General features: G+C 35.9%; 1 protein-coding gene across 1 annotated transcript in view; it reads left to right on the top strand.

The window, feature by feature from the left end:
* Positions 1-15913, top strand: part of LOC106661642 (homeobox protein Hox-A1) — a 64685-nt gene extending 48772 nt beyond the window's left edge. The window contains exon 2 of the mRNA XM_014385177.2: positions 15128-15913. Within this exon, the coding sequence (XP_014240663.1) occupies positions 15128-15498 (371 nt within the window). The 3' untranslated portion in view covers positions 15499-15913. The remainder of the gene's footprint in view (positions 1-15127) is intronic.
* The last annotated feature ends 385 nt before the right edge of the window (positions 15914-16298 follow it).

Consider the following 16298-nt stretch of genomic DNA (forward strand, 5'->3'; position numbering starts at 1 on the left):
CTTCCAGTCTCGGCTCATGAATAATGGAATCCGGCCGAACGTGTCCTATGATGAATGACGCCGTTCTGTTGATCCTCCGGCCCTTTCTAACACGGCTACCGGACACGTAAAAACCATTACCAAATCTCGTTTTTTTTATCACTGCATACTCAGTAAAAGTGGTGTCAACTAAGGATAACCAACCAGATGTGCTGGAAATAGTCGGAGATTTAAACTATAAAGAAAAAAAACATACAAGAAAGAATTTTACAAACTAAACTGCTGGTACATCTCTCCCCAGATTCCTAGAGGAAATTTCACAAGAATTTTCAACTTGTGATTGAGGGACATGTGAGCTGGGAATTCTTATACTAAGACAATGATAACCGATTTATTTGCTTATTTAAAGTCGAGTTTGCATATACATTATATATACAAAAACCAGGGCAGGCAGTGTACCACCGCCTAAGGTTACTCGATAAAGTCATTCCATATCACCACGCATGCAGATTTAACTTAAACACATTCATTCTTAAATTCATTCTTTTTTATTTACAAATCACTCACTCGATGTGCCTCCAACATCTTTTACACTAACTAGTCTGATTGAAAGTCCATAGAGAACTGGATATTTCGCCATCGACGCTGTAATACTAGAAATTCAATCTTATAAACATATTCTCACAAAACAGTTGACATAAAATGATTCTGTTACAAAACTTGTTACTTTTAAAATAATAAGACCTGTAATAAAAAATCTACATATACAGAAATACCCCAGTTTCCTTCATGCTGCCATGCTCGAGCATAATTTTTGTATAGGATGGCATTCAACCCACATTCTATACGAAGCCAAGGGATGACATCCTTCAATTAAGTTAAATTTTCTTTAAGAAGGCACCCTTCTAGAACAGTTTATTTTATTTTCGGTAAAAAAACACTAAATCTTTCAAAAATGCCAAATTTAGGCAGACTTCATAAAATTTTTCGTTTATTACGCTTTTCTTTAATTACATCGTACCAAACTGCAGAGATTTTAAGCTAAATGGGAAATGAGTAAATGGAAATTTTGTATCGGCGTGAAAACAGGGGAGTGGTTTGTTATTCGAGTAATTCAACTTTTTCTCCAGAGCAAAATTTATTTTCCAACTTTAACTTATGTATCTACCTGAAATTTATAAATTACTGAGTATGTACAAAGAATTAAGCTTTAAGGCCCTCAGCAGACCAACAGCGCAGCAGTCCATGGCCATCAGAAGGACAGGTACCGAATACACAGTTAAAACGTTTATATGATGCCGATATGCATAGGGACACTGACTGTATTATCCGTACCGCCGTCTAAGGTTACTAGGACTACAAATAAAGTAATTTCAGCCAACAACGTATGCAGGTTAAATTCATTCTTTTTTATTTACAAACTCAAGCAGGATAATGTACTCGGTATTCCTCCATCATCTTTTACGCTTAGAAACAACTACATATACAGTATCTAGTCTGATTGAGAGTCCATAGGGTACTAGATCTTCAGTCATCGACGCTCTTATACTAGATATTCACTCTTATAAATATATTATCACAAAACTGTTGATATATAATGATTATATTACCAAATTTATTACCAAACCAAAAATTGTTATTTTTACAATAATAGGACCTGCAATAAAAAAAAATTCTATAAGTACAGAAATACCCTAGTTTCCTCCAAAACTAGAAACGAGGGAGGCAAAGATTTGCTGCCATGCTCGAGCACAATTCTTGTATAGAATGGCATTCTTACCCGCTCTCTATACGAGACCAAGGGTAACATCCTTCACTTAAGAGATTATAAAATTAACTACAATAAAAAAATTTATATAAAAATAACCAAAGATTCATTGCCGTATTCGAGCATAATTTCAATATCGAGTGTCATTCTTACTCACTCTATGTAGAGAGCCTAGAAATGGGGCTTTTAATTAAGTGGGAGGCATTGAACAACCTTACTTTGCAAGTCAGTCACAAACAGGCTTTGACCCAAAAGTAAGTGTTCGTGTTTCAACCGCTTCTGGTCGATACTAGTCAGGCTAGGATGACAGTTTTGCTACGGTTAGACTCACCTGGAGCAACATATATGTTTAGTAAAGATGGTCCGTCCCGGCTTTGGCGTATTATCCGAAAGTTTGTTGTCCTCCCGTAGTTTTCTTAGGCCCTCCAAATCAGCGTATCGGTGTTTCAAATAAAAGCACTCGATAAAATACATCAATATTTGGAATTATTACGTAACATGGTCAATGCACCTTGGTACATAAGGAACAAGGACTTACATAGGGATCTGAAGATCCCTAAAGTCACGGCGGAAATACAAAGATTTCCCGCCAAACACCAGGCTCGCCTCAGCCAGCACGAGAATGTGGAAGCGACCAAACTCTTACATAACCGAAACATGGTCAGAAGATTAAAAAGAACAAAGCCATATGAACTTGTGTAGTTAAAAGTGAATAATGAATAGTGAAATGTAAATCTTATTGTACCAATGTGTTTATAAGAATGTAAACATTTATTTATTCTATAATATTATTGTAAAATTAATGGTTAGTCTAATAAGACAGTTTTAATAAATAAAGTTAATATAAAAAAAAAATTGTTATTGGTGGATTTTGTTCTTGTCATCGCAGGGTTTTGTATTTAGAATAAAGCTCGAGCTCGTGCCTGTAATTTATTTCTACTATCATAAAAAAATGTTACTTTTTTGCCATATCTACCACAATTTATAAATTCCTGAGTATGTGCAGAGAATTAAGGCCCACAGCAGACCAACAGCTCATCCAGAAGCACCAAAGGGAGAATATTAAATACTCAGTTTAAACATCTATAAAGGCCATATCCCCCAAAGAAGAACCTAGAGATCTCTAGCTACCCCAATACGACGAGCAGGCTCCCTCATTTCTAGTGGCGGCATGTAAGAGAACTTAAAATTAAAGTGCCTATTTATTATTTTAGATTTTCAGGTAGTTTTGTGGAATGAAAATCAGGTTACTTCGGACAATCGCTTAGATTGCTGAGTGGTGATAGAGGGTGGTTGTTTTGCCATTAGAAGACATTTAGTTATTTCATCGAAATCGGTCATCCCACGCGAGTTGCGTCCGGTTGTCAGTTTTGCCACCTAGAGTACCAAGATAAGGAAAGATAATTATTAAGAAATTAGGGAAAGCCGATGGAACCTCATCGACCACTTGTAAGGACTTTGTTTTTCGTTGGATTTTACGGGGATTAAATCTGAACAACTTTCCTTGATTTCTTCTTGACATAGAACTGCCGTTCTGATAACAAATTATCACAATTCCCTCTAGAAAACGCCCAGTTTTTCGTATTTTACTAGGGACACGTCATGTTTTTGACTTGCCCTGTAAGCATTATCTCATCTAATATGGTGAATATGGAATCATCGAGAATCCGTCTTTCAGGGATAAAAACGCATTCAGGGTAACGTGCACACAAGAAAGGCATTAGTTTCATTAGTTCTTTTCTACATAGTTCTTCGTTTTTGTCATCAAATATATCGATTTATAATTTTAGCAAGTTGATTTTGAACATGGACGAATATTGCAAATATGTGGACAATTTTGCTGTATTATTAACATACTGTTGAATATAATTTTACTTTAAAATTTAATTTAAGCTGGTGATGTGCTGATAAAATTGAAATAAAGTCGTAATGAACAAAAACCGGCCGATTAAATCAACCTCGATTACAGTTTTTAATTAGAAAATTGAAAACGATAACCCTGGCTAATTAAAACCGCCGACAGAAGCAAAAAATGCATCGACTGTCAACCGGTTTCGTGTTCACCGGTTGGGGAATCGTGTTCACCGCAAATCCTCCCGTTTTAAAAGCTTTTGATAAAAATCCACCCGAATGCAACCGAGGCAAATGACAAACAACCGGTTGCATATCGCACCGACGGCGAATCGATATGCATTCGGCTGTCATTGGAAGGCCTATAAATACAGTCCCGGTCATGTTGTTACGATTCGTGAATTTTCCGTATTTTCTGTGTCACATGTAAAAATATAATAAAGCCTCTCGGGACGTGTAAAATATCAGTGCTTATATTTAATAAACGCCAGTTAGCACGACTCGGTGTACATATGAAATCCACACTCACACAACGATTATCAATTTTATCTCTTAAAATTCAATATTGACAATATTTGATGAGATAAAACTTACAAGCCAAAGTTCAAAAATTTACGCGCCATCAGAAAACTATAAAAAATATTCTTTAAATTCACTAATTTCGTGGTCCGCTTGACCAATTAAATCATTACAATTAATTAAGGTTTTTAGTGAGATGAAAAAAATGGCAAAAGGAAGGAAAACTCACAAGTTGGAGTTGAGATGGGGAGTTGATGTCCGAGTGGATCGAGGTCACGACAGCTCAGGTGGTAGAGCAGCGGCGTATCTAGCCGAAGGTCGTCGGTTCGAATCCCCCTCATGCCATTAACTTTTTTTCATCTCAACTAAAAACCTTAATTAATTGTATAAAAAATATATTATTCTGGAGGAAATTGTGACAATTTGTTATCATAAACTCACTATTATGTCAATAAGAAATTATAGGAAGTTTTTCATTATTCACATTGAAATACACAGTGGTCCAGCATAATCCCGAAAAAATTGGGCTAAATTGCATCCTAAATAAAGTAAAATTATTTTAAATTATTAATTAAGTAAAACCAATCGTACAGTTCTATCCCAATCTGATCGGACGTTTACGTGTGTTTTTTTTTTTTAAGATTTAACGCTTACAAAGTGGAGTGAACTGCGCGATCCGTCACACTTAATTGAAGGTGGTCATTTCTTGGCTCCGTATAGAGAGCGAGTAAGAATGCCACCCGATATTAAAATTATGCTCGAGTACCGCAGCGAATCTTTGGTTATTTTTATACATATATTTTTTTATTGTAGTTAATTTTATAATCTCTTAGTTGAAGGATGTTATCCCTTGGTCTCGTATAGAGAGCGGGTAAGAATGCCATTCTATACAAGAATTGTGCTCGAGCATGGCAGCAAATCTTTGCCTCCCTCGTTTCTAGTTTTGGAGGAAACTAGGGTATTTCTGTCCTTATAGGTTTTTTTTTATTGCAGGTCCTATTATTGTAAATATAACAATTTTTGGTTTGGTAATAAGTTTGGTAATAGAATCATTATATATCAACAGATTTGTGATAATATATTTATAAGAGTGAATATCTAGTATAAGAGCGTCGATGACTGAAGATCTAGTACCCTATGGACTCTCAATCAGACTAGTTACTGTTTATGTAGTTGTTTCTAAGCGTAAAAGATGATGGAGGAATACCGAGTACATTATCCTGCTTGAGTTTGTAAATAAAAAAGAATGAATTTAACCTGCATACGTTGTGGTCTGAAATTACTTTATTTGTAGTCCTAGTAACCTTAGACGGCGGTACGGATAATACAGTCAGTGTCCCTTTGCATATCGGCATCATATAAACGTTTTAACTGCGTATTCGGTACCTGTCCCTCTGATGGCCATGGATTGCTGCGCTGTTGGTCTGCTGTGGGCCTTAAAGCTTAATTCACTGTACATACTCAGGAATTTATAAATTTCAGGTAGATACATAAGTTAAAGTTGGAAAATAAATTTTGCTCTGGACAAAAAGTTGAATTACTCGAATAACAAACCACTCCCCTGTTTTTACGCCGATACAAAATTTCCATTTACTCATTTCCCATTTAGCATAAAATCTCTGCAGTTTGGTACGATATAATTAAAGAAAAGCGTATTAAACGAAAAAGTTTATGAAATAGGCCTAAATTTCGCATTTTTGAAAGATTTAGTGTTTTTTACCGAAAATAAAATAAACTGTTCTAGAAGGGTGCCTTCTTAAAGAAAATTTAACGCACTTTTCATTGCATTTTATGGTCTGGTCTATTCACGCAAAAATGAATAGTTCTAGAGCTATGACTAGATTTTTTTTAAATTGTTAGTGGAAGAAATATAAAATGTAGAGAGCGTTGAGAATCAGATCATGGTTTGTAGAAACCTTTTTGTTGCATTTGAGGTGTAAAAGCACCTGACCAACTTTGTCGCCCTGTTTATGTCTGATTTATGGTCCGTTTATTTCTAATTTGAGATTTAAAGGCTACGTGGGGTATTATTTTCCTAAGCAAAAAACGTTTTCCACATGATTATTACTTTCTATTATGATCAAATTGCAACTTTCACCCATTCAAACAGCAATTAAGAAGATACCAAGTTTTATTCCCCGTTATTTATCTTCTTTAAATTGAAGGTAGACGTGTTTCTGATATTTTATAATCTAATTACTCGTGTCCCCTTGAAAAGATCTGTTGAAAAGATTGTTAAATTATACATATTTTTTTAAGGAAAAATATCGGACCTTAGGAGATGACTATAGAAGAAATTGAAAAAATGGAGATCCTCCTGGAGGGATGTGCAGATTCTCCTGGAATCTGGTGAGCAACCGTGGGGCGTTCCCGGGACAAAGTAGTCCACTTGGATTGGCTCCGTTCCCATCCCCACCCGAATGGGTAAACAAACCGTCCCCCTTTCCCTTGAAAATCCCTTTTACCAAATCCCTTCACCGTGTTGCGCAGTTTTGGGTCTGTTCTATACGTTATAAGTGACCGATTTTGGCTCCGTTCCCACCTCGCTTGTTTTCTACCGGTATGAATGTCGAAACGGTGTGACTAATTGTCAATTTGGCAGGCAAAAATTTCCAGCCAATTGAATTTTTTTTCTTCATTTTCTTGACAAAAGAAAATTCTTTGTCTCATTGTTTTTACCAATAAATATTTGTTTATGTATTGTTTTAAATTGGCAATCACAATTAACACACTTAATCCTTAATACAAAATAAAGAGAAAGGATTTTTCAATGTTTACTTTTTACGGAATTTAAAATGTTTATTCAGTCTCATTTGAATTCCGAAGCAACAAACTGTTTAGTTTTCACCTTTATTTTCTTAATTTCAATTTTCTAAACTTAAAAATGCCACTTAGTGCTGAGGAGGTTGCGCGTGGTGTGGCTCTTATTTATGATGGACGTTGCATCAAGTATGCGGCTATTGCCATCGGAGTTCCCTACGAAACTCTGCGAGACGCAGTTAGACGTTTTCGAGAATCTGGGTTCTACCATATAAGGCCCGGTTCTGGATGCCCTAGGTAACAGAACCACTGGATGACCGTTTTTTAACTTTGAGAATTTTGCGAAACCAGCACTTTACTGTTGTTCAAGGGATTCATCAGCTAGCTCCAAGAAGTTTGATGTGTCCAAATTTCTTAACAAATTGCTCGAAAAAGATTACATCAGTATGGATTGATGCCTTTTCGCCCCGTAAGACGACCAGAATTGACCAGAACCGAGTTGCTCGGCTTCCATTTGCTCGAGGATACAGCTGTTGGTCTTTCGACGATTGGTATGCTGTACTTTTTTCAGATGAGAGTAGATTTTGTCTACGATCTCCAGATGGGCGTGAAAGAGTGTGGCGAAATGAAAGGTACGAAGCTTGTAATTTTTCTCAGAGTCAACCTTTTCAACGTAGCTCAGTGATAGTGTAGAGAGTCGCAGAGAGTTAGTTGTTGTTGGTGGAGGATCTTTGCCATTCGCTATGTGGATAAAATTTTGGAAGATCATGCTTTCCTATCCTCGATGAAATCAGCGACAAAACTATTCTAATGCACCGTCCTCATGTCGCTCGCATAGTACAAACGAACCTTCAACCGCATAACATCAGGATCTTAGCCTGGCCAGCCCCATCGAACATTTATGGGATAACCTCAAAAGACGAATAAAAGCATGACCATCACTTCCACGATCTTGATAGGATTCTTCGTGCAGAATGAGCTAACCTCCATCAAAGGAACATTTCCAAACTGGTAGAAAGTATGCCGAGGCGACTTCGAGATGTAATTAAGGCAAGAACAGGAAATATGCTATATTGAAATGTTAATTAAAAATCTAATTAAAATATTTCAAACATTTCTTGAACAACTTTCAACAACATTGGCGCTATAAAAAATACGTGTTTAGTTTTTTTAGCCAACTTTCAAATTTTGAAACGTTGAAATGCATTTTTCAAACTTTTTGCCATAACTTTTCCATTTTTTACCAATTTAAAATCCGATTGCACCATTGTTTTCAGCATAAAAATCCTTTAAAATGGTAAGTCAGGATCTATAGGATCGTTTTGAAATTTTTAAGTTGAACTAGGCCTGATGTACCCTGTAAAAAGTTTATCCAAAAAAAGGTGAAAATTATCTATAGCGTCATTGATTCAAGAGAAATTCAGCCGGGCCATCTAAAAAGTACACCTGTATAATATATCTGAGATACACGAGAGATACAGCCAGATAGTATCAGATTATGACGAGAGGCCGAGATAATGTTTAGCAATAAAAACAAATTTTATAAATTTCTGCACTTTTAACAATGCAAATTATCCGCGAAATTCTTAAGCCTTTACGAACAAGATCGATCTATCATTCTTACCGGGTAACAAGACAATTCTTCTTAGAATAACTTGTGTTAAAAATTTTCATAATAATAATTAATTACAATACGATAAAAAGTCAATGGCAGGAGCGGGATTCGAACCCACGATCTTCGGCTAGATACGCCGCTGCTCTACCACTTCGTAGGCCGTAATGATTCCAATGAGGTAACTCAACCTGATCTAAAATAGCCCTTATTACATGACAATAAAATTAGCAATAAAAAAACATAAAACATATAGAAAATAGTATAACAACAAAACTATTAACAACCGAGAACTTTGTACTTCTCTATACGAACCTTTTTAATAATTCACTAGTTTTCGTGGACCGCTTGACCAATTAATATCTTTCATTTAATTAAGGTTTTTAGTTGAGACGAAAAAGTTAATGTCACGAGCGGGATTCGAACCCACGACCTTCGGCTAGATACGCCGCTACTCTACCACCTGAGCTATCGTGGCTTCAGCCGTTAGAAGTCACGATAGCTCAGGTGGTAGAGTAGTGGCGTATCTAGCCGAAGATCGGGGTTCGAATCCCGCTCGTGACACTGACTTTTTTAACTTAACTAAAAACCTTAATTAATTGAAACATATTAATTGGCCAAGCGGACCACGAAATTAGTGAATTTAATAATTAATAAACTACACACTTAATTTAACATGTGCAATAGTAGGAAGAAAAAGGTTTATTTCTATTAAAACCGTAAATAAAACAGTTAAATAATGGACATAAGCAAATTTTAAACCATACAGTATATATGTATTTATTATATCTATATGCTCTCAAAGAAAAACAAACCGGACACCGGATGTATTTTGTTGTTTTGGTCGGCCTATCCTAGCTTCGTTTCGACCATATGTTGAACCGCGACCAATATTGTTGCTTTCTTCGTCATTACCTAGAGCGCTTTGTCAAACTTAAAGTTTTTTATTATATCCCAAAGTTTGTTGAGTATGTACATGGAATGGTATTTTAGGAGCTGAACCGGTTCAGAGTTCTTTCTTATTCATGTTTATTTAAAAATCTGAAAATTCATACAAGTAACTTTCCAATCAGCTTTTTTGTCAACATAACACAGTTAAAGTGTCAAAAGTCAAAATTGGTGTTATAATACTTCGCTAAAACTAACGTAAAAAAACAATGAACAGTAATTAACCTGCGCTGCTAGAAACCGACAAGGTGTAAAGTGAATCCTCCACATACGCCATTTAAATAAATACTTTTACATAGGCCAGATGGTTACAATCTTAAAAATGGAATTTAACTGGTCAGCCACAGGGGTATTTGATGCGAAAATTCGACGGCCTCCACTTACGCTAATAAATTCATTCACACAGTGGTATTTGATAGGCTAGTGCCTCAACTTCCGCCATCACATAACATAAAGTTTCTAAATAACAAACTTAACTTCTTGAGGTTAAGGTTAAAAGGAGTCGACCTTTCATGACCTTGCGCACCACTACAAATATTGATCTATTGTAAAATCTTCAATTGTTTAGTAGTATCTTCATTAAGCTTGAGACTTTATACCAGACCTCCAAGTGCATTGCGTGTATTGTTCAGGCCTTGGCTTTTCTTCAAAAGTAGGAATTTCTGCTTGAATTGGCCTTCGCATCAATAGTGGACATGTTTAGCATTTTCTTCTTCTTCCTGGAAATATCTACACTGGTTTGCTTTATTCTCATACAAGTCACATGTCTCCGGAGTCTGTAGCATCCAATCAGCAGTCCTACTAGCATTCAAGTCTTAACACTTCCTAGCATTAGTTTGCATAGTTGCTTTCATTATGCAACACCAGATCAAGCGGGGTTCATCATGTTTTCCATTTTATGGCCGAAATTTCAGTTCTCTTTGAGTTTCGTCTAAGAAACCTTGGTACACGGGCCTATTCTCATTATTTCCATTCTTAGCATCAGTAAGTTCATCTTTTTCACCAACTTCTTCAGAGCCTAGATGCAATCCCAAATGGTCGATCGATATGGTTTTTTGTAACTCCTTCAAAATAAGTCATCTCTGAAGGGCTTGGATTATTTACAAGTAAATGTTCTCAATATGCGTGCCATGATGATTCAGAAATGTAACTGGTAAAGATAAAATCTGGCTGTATCTCTTGGTTAGGCGGACCATTATGTTTACAACATATATATTGTTATAATATACATAGTTATAAAGCTTTCAGTCGTTTTTAATGTAAGAATTTATGATTATTTGGAGATCGTGAGATGCGGTCTGGTGTGACGTAGGTTTCAGAAAAACATTTTCTTTATCGTGCCAACGTTTCGATCTTTATTGAGATCATCTTCAGGGCTCAAAGAGTTTGTTTGCTGTATACATGTGTCGTTATTGTGTGTCGTGCTGAGAGTGCCCAATAATGACACATGTACACAGAAAACAAACACTTTGAGCCCTGAAGATGATCTCAATAAAGATCGAAACGTTGGCACGATAAAGAAAATGTTTTTCTAAAACGTACGTCATACCAGACCACATCTGACGATCTCTAAATAATCATTAACTAACGGTCACTAAACACCACACGTAAGATTTTGTTTTTTTCATGTATTGTAGCAAATCACTCATGTGCTGGATCATTTTATTGGTGGCTTTTCCCACAATTTATCGATTGACGTCAAACAGAAAGGCTAGAAAGCTGATCAATCCTACAATCTTTTTCTTGTGAAACGTTTTAACTCGATAAAATTGACAGAACACAGGCCCATAAGAAGATCCTGTTAACAATGTCTTCAACACATGTCCAAAACAAACCAATTTAGGATGGAATTCAATCTGACCGGGACTCGCAGCCATTTTAACGACCCTCGATTTATCCCTCTTTGAATTCCGAGGGGTTGTTCGGATGTCTTTGTCAAAGCTCTCCCCTTTTGTAGAGGGTCGGAGGCCATGTTTGACAGTTAAAAACTAAAATTAAAAAAACAGAAAAAAACTTTCAACACAGTTTTAGACTGATAAAAATATTACGGTTATTATGTAGTATAGTATAATATGGTAAGATCTTTAGAGAAGTAATATGTATAGTTTTTCAAAAGCGGAAATTTATCTTTTCCTAGATATCAATTATCGAAGATATTTACAAATAATTTATATTAATCATACAATTGGTAACACATTTTAACTTTGTTCGATTCCGAAGCGTGCTGAAACCTTTTTCGCCTGTTAAAAGTTCCTAAACTTTTATTCTACAACGCGATCCGTTCGTTTTTACGACGCAGTTTAATAATATTCAAAAATGGAAAGAATTTAGGCAAGGGAATAAAAGAATGGGATAAAAAACGAATAAAGAAAGAAAAGATTAAGTAAACGCGTGATAACGAACCGGCCGCTACCTGGGTGAAACTTTTAACAACTTTTGCTCAAAACGTCGGCCCCTTACGCATACGCTTAACACGCGATAAAAATTAACAAATCCTCACTGGTTGATAAATAACGTCAATGTACTTTTGTTGGTTTTTTTCAAACAACATCGTATGCCAGAAGATTCTAAGAATAAATATCGGTTTTGTCTGGCCCCGGAGGCATGTTCAACATTCTTATAATTAAGAGCGTTATGACCCCGCATAGGGTTGACAGACCAATAACGGCCTGATTGCGGGTGACAGTACAATGACAATTAGCAAGGAGGCCATGTATCATTGTCAGCCAGGCAGCAAGCCTTATTTCCAACCCCGGCCCCCTCACAGCCGCTACAGCAGCGCTTAGGCCCGATGGCTTTTGTTTTGCTGTTCGTAGACTTGTCTTCCAGAGAGATGGACTATTAAGCAAAGAAAAAAAGGGAAGAGCATGAAAGAATATTGCTTTTTAATTTAAAAAATCTTGTAAATTTAGGTCCCGAACGACCTCTTTTACAATTAACGAGAAAATTCTTCGATCATTATTTTAAATCACTTCGTAATATGAAAATAATTATTACACATTTATAATTATACAAAAAGCTAATAAAACTTCAACGTCTTTTCAAAAATATCATTATACAATATTCCAGCTTCTATTTCGGTATTTATTATATTTAGAATCAGAAAAATGAAACAGCTTAAAGCTATATTGAAATTTGACCTAAACATTTCTAGTACTAGCATAGAACCCATATAAATGCTTAATACACTTTCCTAAAATATTATATTAATCATAAACATAATTCTTTGCCATAAATATTATAATAAAAGTAACATCGGTTTATCATCTTCTGCTAACATAAATGGTGATTTTTCTATGTCATTTTTAAAACTTGATATCATTTTATTTTATGTGTACAGATAAATTATTTTAAAGTTTCAAATTTTTAAAAATGAATCATTTGTAGTAAGATTTTGTTTATCATTTTGGTAATGTTTGTACTGTTGTATTGCAATTTGTAATATTATTACTCCGTGTTTGCTATGTTATTTTGAATTGGGATTTTATTGAGTATCATCAGAAAAAGAATGAATGAGTGCGGTTGTACTTAATGTCGCAGACGAGAGAGAGAAAAGAGAGAAGAGAGAGAGAGAGATTGATAGGTAGATAGAGGAATAGAAATAGATAGATGGATAGATAGATAGAGAAAAAGAGATATAGAGAGAAAGAGAGAGAGAGAGAAAATACTGACATGAAGAGTATAAAAAAATAAATGAATAAGAACAGGAAAGTGAAAGACAGTTAAGGATTAACCATTAATATAAAAATTCCCAGAGTGAGAAAGATAATCTAACAGTAGAAAGATATTTACATTGTGTTTCTTCTTTTAACGTCATTCTTTGCTATACTAGAAGAAATCCAAACTCCTGATATATTTTATAAACAGAAAAAAAGTTATATACGGAAATACAGTCTGTTAGAGGAGACAGAGAGACGACAACAACAACACACGGGGCGTCGGTGGCCGCAAAGGTTTAGGCGTTGACACGGCGCTCATCACTGTAAGGTAAAGGTCCCGGGTTCGAATCCAACGGTCCTTCATTCGAACTCGACATACTTACAAATGGGCTTTTTGTACCGGCACCTCGAGGGTTGATTAAAAAAAGTCATGATTTTTTATTGAGATCTCTCCATCTTTTCATTTCTTTCTCACTCTCTCTCTCTCTTACACTCTCTCTCTTTCGCTCTCTCTCTCTCCCCCTCTCCCCTCTCCACTCTCTCTATCTATCTGTCATCTATTTATCTATACGTCCCTTTCTCTTTTCTCATCTCTCGTTTCTTATTCTCTCATTTCTCATCCTTTCTTCTCACTTTTCACTTCTCCCTTCTTTCTAATAACTTTTTTCCGCTTTCAATTTTCTACTTTACTCTTCTTCTCTCGCTATTTCTTTCTTTTTCTGTTTCTCTTTCTTACTCTCTTTTCCTCTGTGCACTCTTATTCTTTCTCTATTTCTTTCGTTTTCTGCCTCTCACTTTTCTCTCTTCTCTCTCTCTCGCTCTCTCTTTCTCTTTCACTCTCTCTCTCTCTCTTTCTCTCTCTCTCTCTCTCTCTTTCACTCCCTCTCTCACTCTCTTTCACTCCTTCTCTCCTTCCCTTTCTCTCACACACTCTTCCCCTCTTCCTCTCTCTCTCTCTCTCTCTCGCTCTCTCTTTCTCTTTCACTCTCTCTCTCTCTTTCACTCTCTCTCCTCTCGCTCTCTCTTTCTCTTTCACTCTCTCTCTCTCTCTTTCACTCTCTCTCCTCTCTCTCTCTCTCTCTCTCTCTTTTCCTCTCTTCCTCTCTCTCTTCGCTGATATTCAGCCTTCATGGGGACGTTTTTTGAGTTGCATCCGATGTTTTAATCGTTATGAGATCTTATTTATCGATGACGATTGCAAACAAAAAATGTGATTTATATGTGTATATTTATATGTTTTGTTTTTTCGTTTCTCGTTTTGTGTGAAAATCATAGAGAAAACCTTGAGTTGTTTTGATCCAATTGGGTGAATATTAAGGGATGAACATATTAATGCTTTTTTAACAATACTACAGAACTGTAAACATTGTAAACCATCAGGAACGATAAAATATAGAATACTATAAAAAAAATTTTAATAGTATTAAGCGTATTAATTTCTGAATCCTCACGAATACGATCGTGCGAATTTTCGTTCACAAAATGTATTCTTAATAGAAATGAATAGGTATAAGAATAAATTCGACCAACATTTGAAGCGAAAAACTTCCCAATAAAACACAGTATTCTTTATTCTGAAACTCGGGTGATACCGTGTGGGATAGCCTCGCGACAAATGGGAAATGTTGAGTTATCGCTGAATCACCCGGGCCCAATGGGGAAAGTGAATCTGACAGATCGGTCCGTGACTGTGTTTACAGAGGCCGGATCGCTTCTCCTAGATTAAGATGTCAATTGTACAAAATGATGTATGACGATTTGTAAATTCTTCCCTCTTCGAGGGAACAAAGCGTGTTAATTCCTTCGACATAGCCTGGTTGGAAAAATGGTAGTTATCTGGTTAACTAGTACATACTGACAAAGTACAACAAAATTAAAAGAACAAAATATTATGTGCTATTTTTGTAAATTATTCTTTGATGCAATTCTTTGTCACTCTTTTGATTTTACATTGAAAATTCCTATGTTATGTCTAAGCTTACATGTTTTTGTTACATTACGTTTGAACTTATTGTTTTTTGTCTGTTCCAGCTCCAAAACCTGCACCGACGATGGACTATAACGGTATGAATTACGGAGGAGCTGGTCTCCTTTTGGGCGGTTCAAACGGGGGCGGAAACAGCGCCCTGCTCAACAATACGGGCAGAACGAACTTCACCAACAAGCAGCTCACCGAGCTGGAGAAGGAGTTCCACTTCAACAAGTACCTCACGCGGGCGCGAAGGATAGAGATAGCCTCGGCCCTCCAGCTGAACGAGACCCAGGTGAAGATCTGGTTCCAGAACAGGAGGATGAAGCAGAAGAAGAGGATGAAGGAGGGCCTCGTCCTACACGACGGACCCGGCGGGACTTCGGCCAATTCGCCCCTCGAGCAACACGACGACAGCAGGGAGGCGCTGTGAAACGCGAACTATCCGACAGAGATGAACAACGGACTGTAGATTTGACATGTGCAAAATCAATTTTGGTCAACAGGTTTCGTAAAATTAAAAGTGGTTAATACAATTTAATAAATAAAAATTCCTAAACTTCTATACATTCCAATTTTATCTTAAACCAGTGAATGAATGTACTATCTTTTAGTCAGTACTTTTTTTTTTTGGGGGGGGGGTTATGATTTTTTCAAAGTCATAAAATGGGTGTCAACAAAAACAAGATAAACACTGGACTGAGGAAAGAAATTAACTTAAATATATTTTAAGTCTCAATGCTTCTTCAAGACCTCTAATTTCTGCAATCAAACCTTAAATAATCAAACTTTCTTAATAAAAGCTCTGTATCTTACTTAAAGAGCTTTAAACCAATAATTTCTTCTTTTTTTTAATGTAAAAATTATACAGTTGTAGCTAATTGACCTGGTTAAGAAAGAAGTCCCCTTGCTTGGATTTAATTTTAAAAGTCCACCCCTCAAACCTTCTTAAATTTTCAAAGAAAAATCCTTCATTTTGAAAATCTCTCGCCCTTCCTGTCCGGAAACAGACATGATTACAAGATTTTTTCTTTATTTACTCAACTTCCAATAAATTGTACCTTCCTATTTTTTTTCCTCAAAACTTGTTCTACTAACTTAAACTAATGATAAATTTAAAATGGCGAAAATCGGTCTTTAAAAAAATAATTTAATGAATAATTAGATAAAATATATTCTACATTATATATGTTAATGATTTTATTTCTTCCGTTTTGATGTTTTATTTCATCA

The sequence above is a fragment of the Cimex lectularius genome, unplaced genomic scaffold, assembly GCF_000648675.2.
Source record: "Cimex lectularius strain Harlan isolate CLEC.00 unplaced genomic scaffold, Clec_2.1 scaffold166, whole genome shotgun sequence".
In the NCBI taxonomy this organism is placed as follows: Eukaryota; Metazoa; Arthropoda; class Insecta; order Hemiptera; family Cimicidae; genus Cimex; species Cimex lectularius.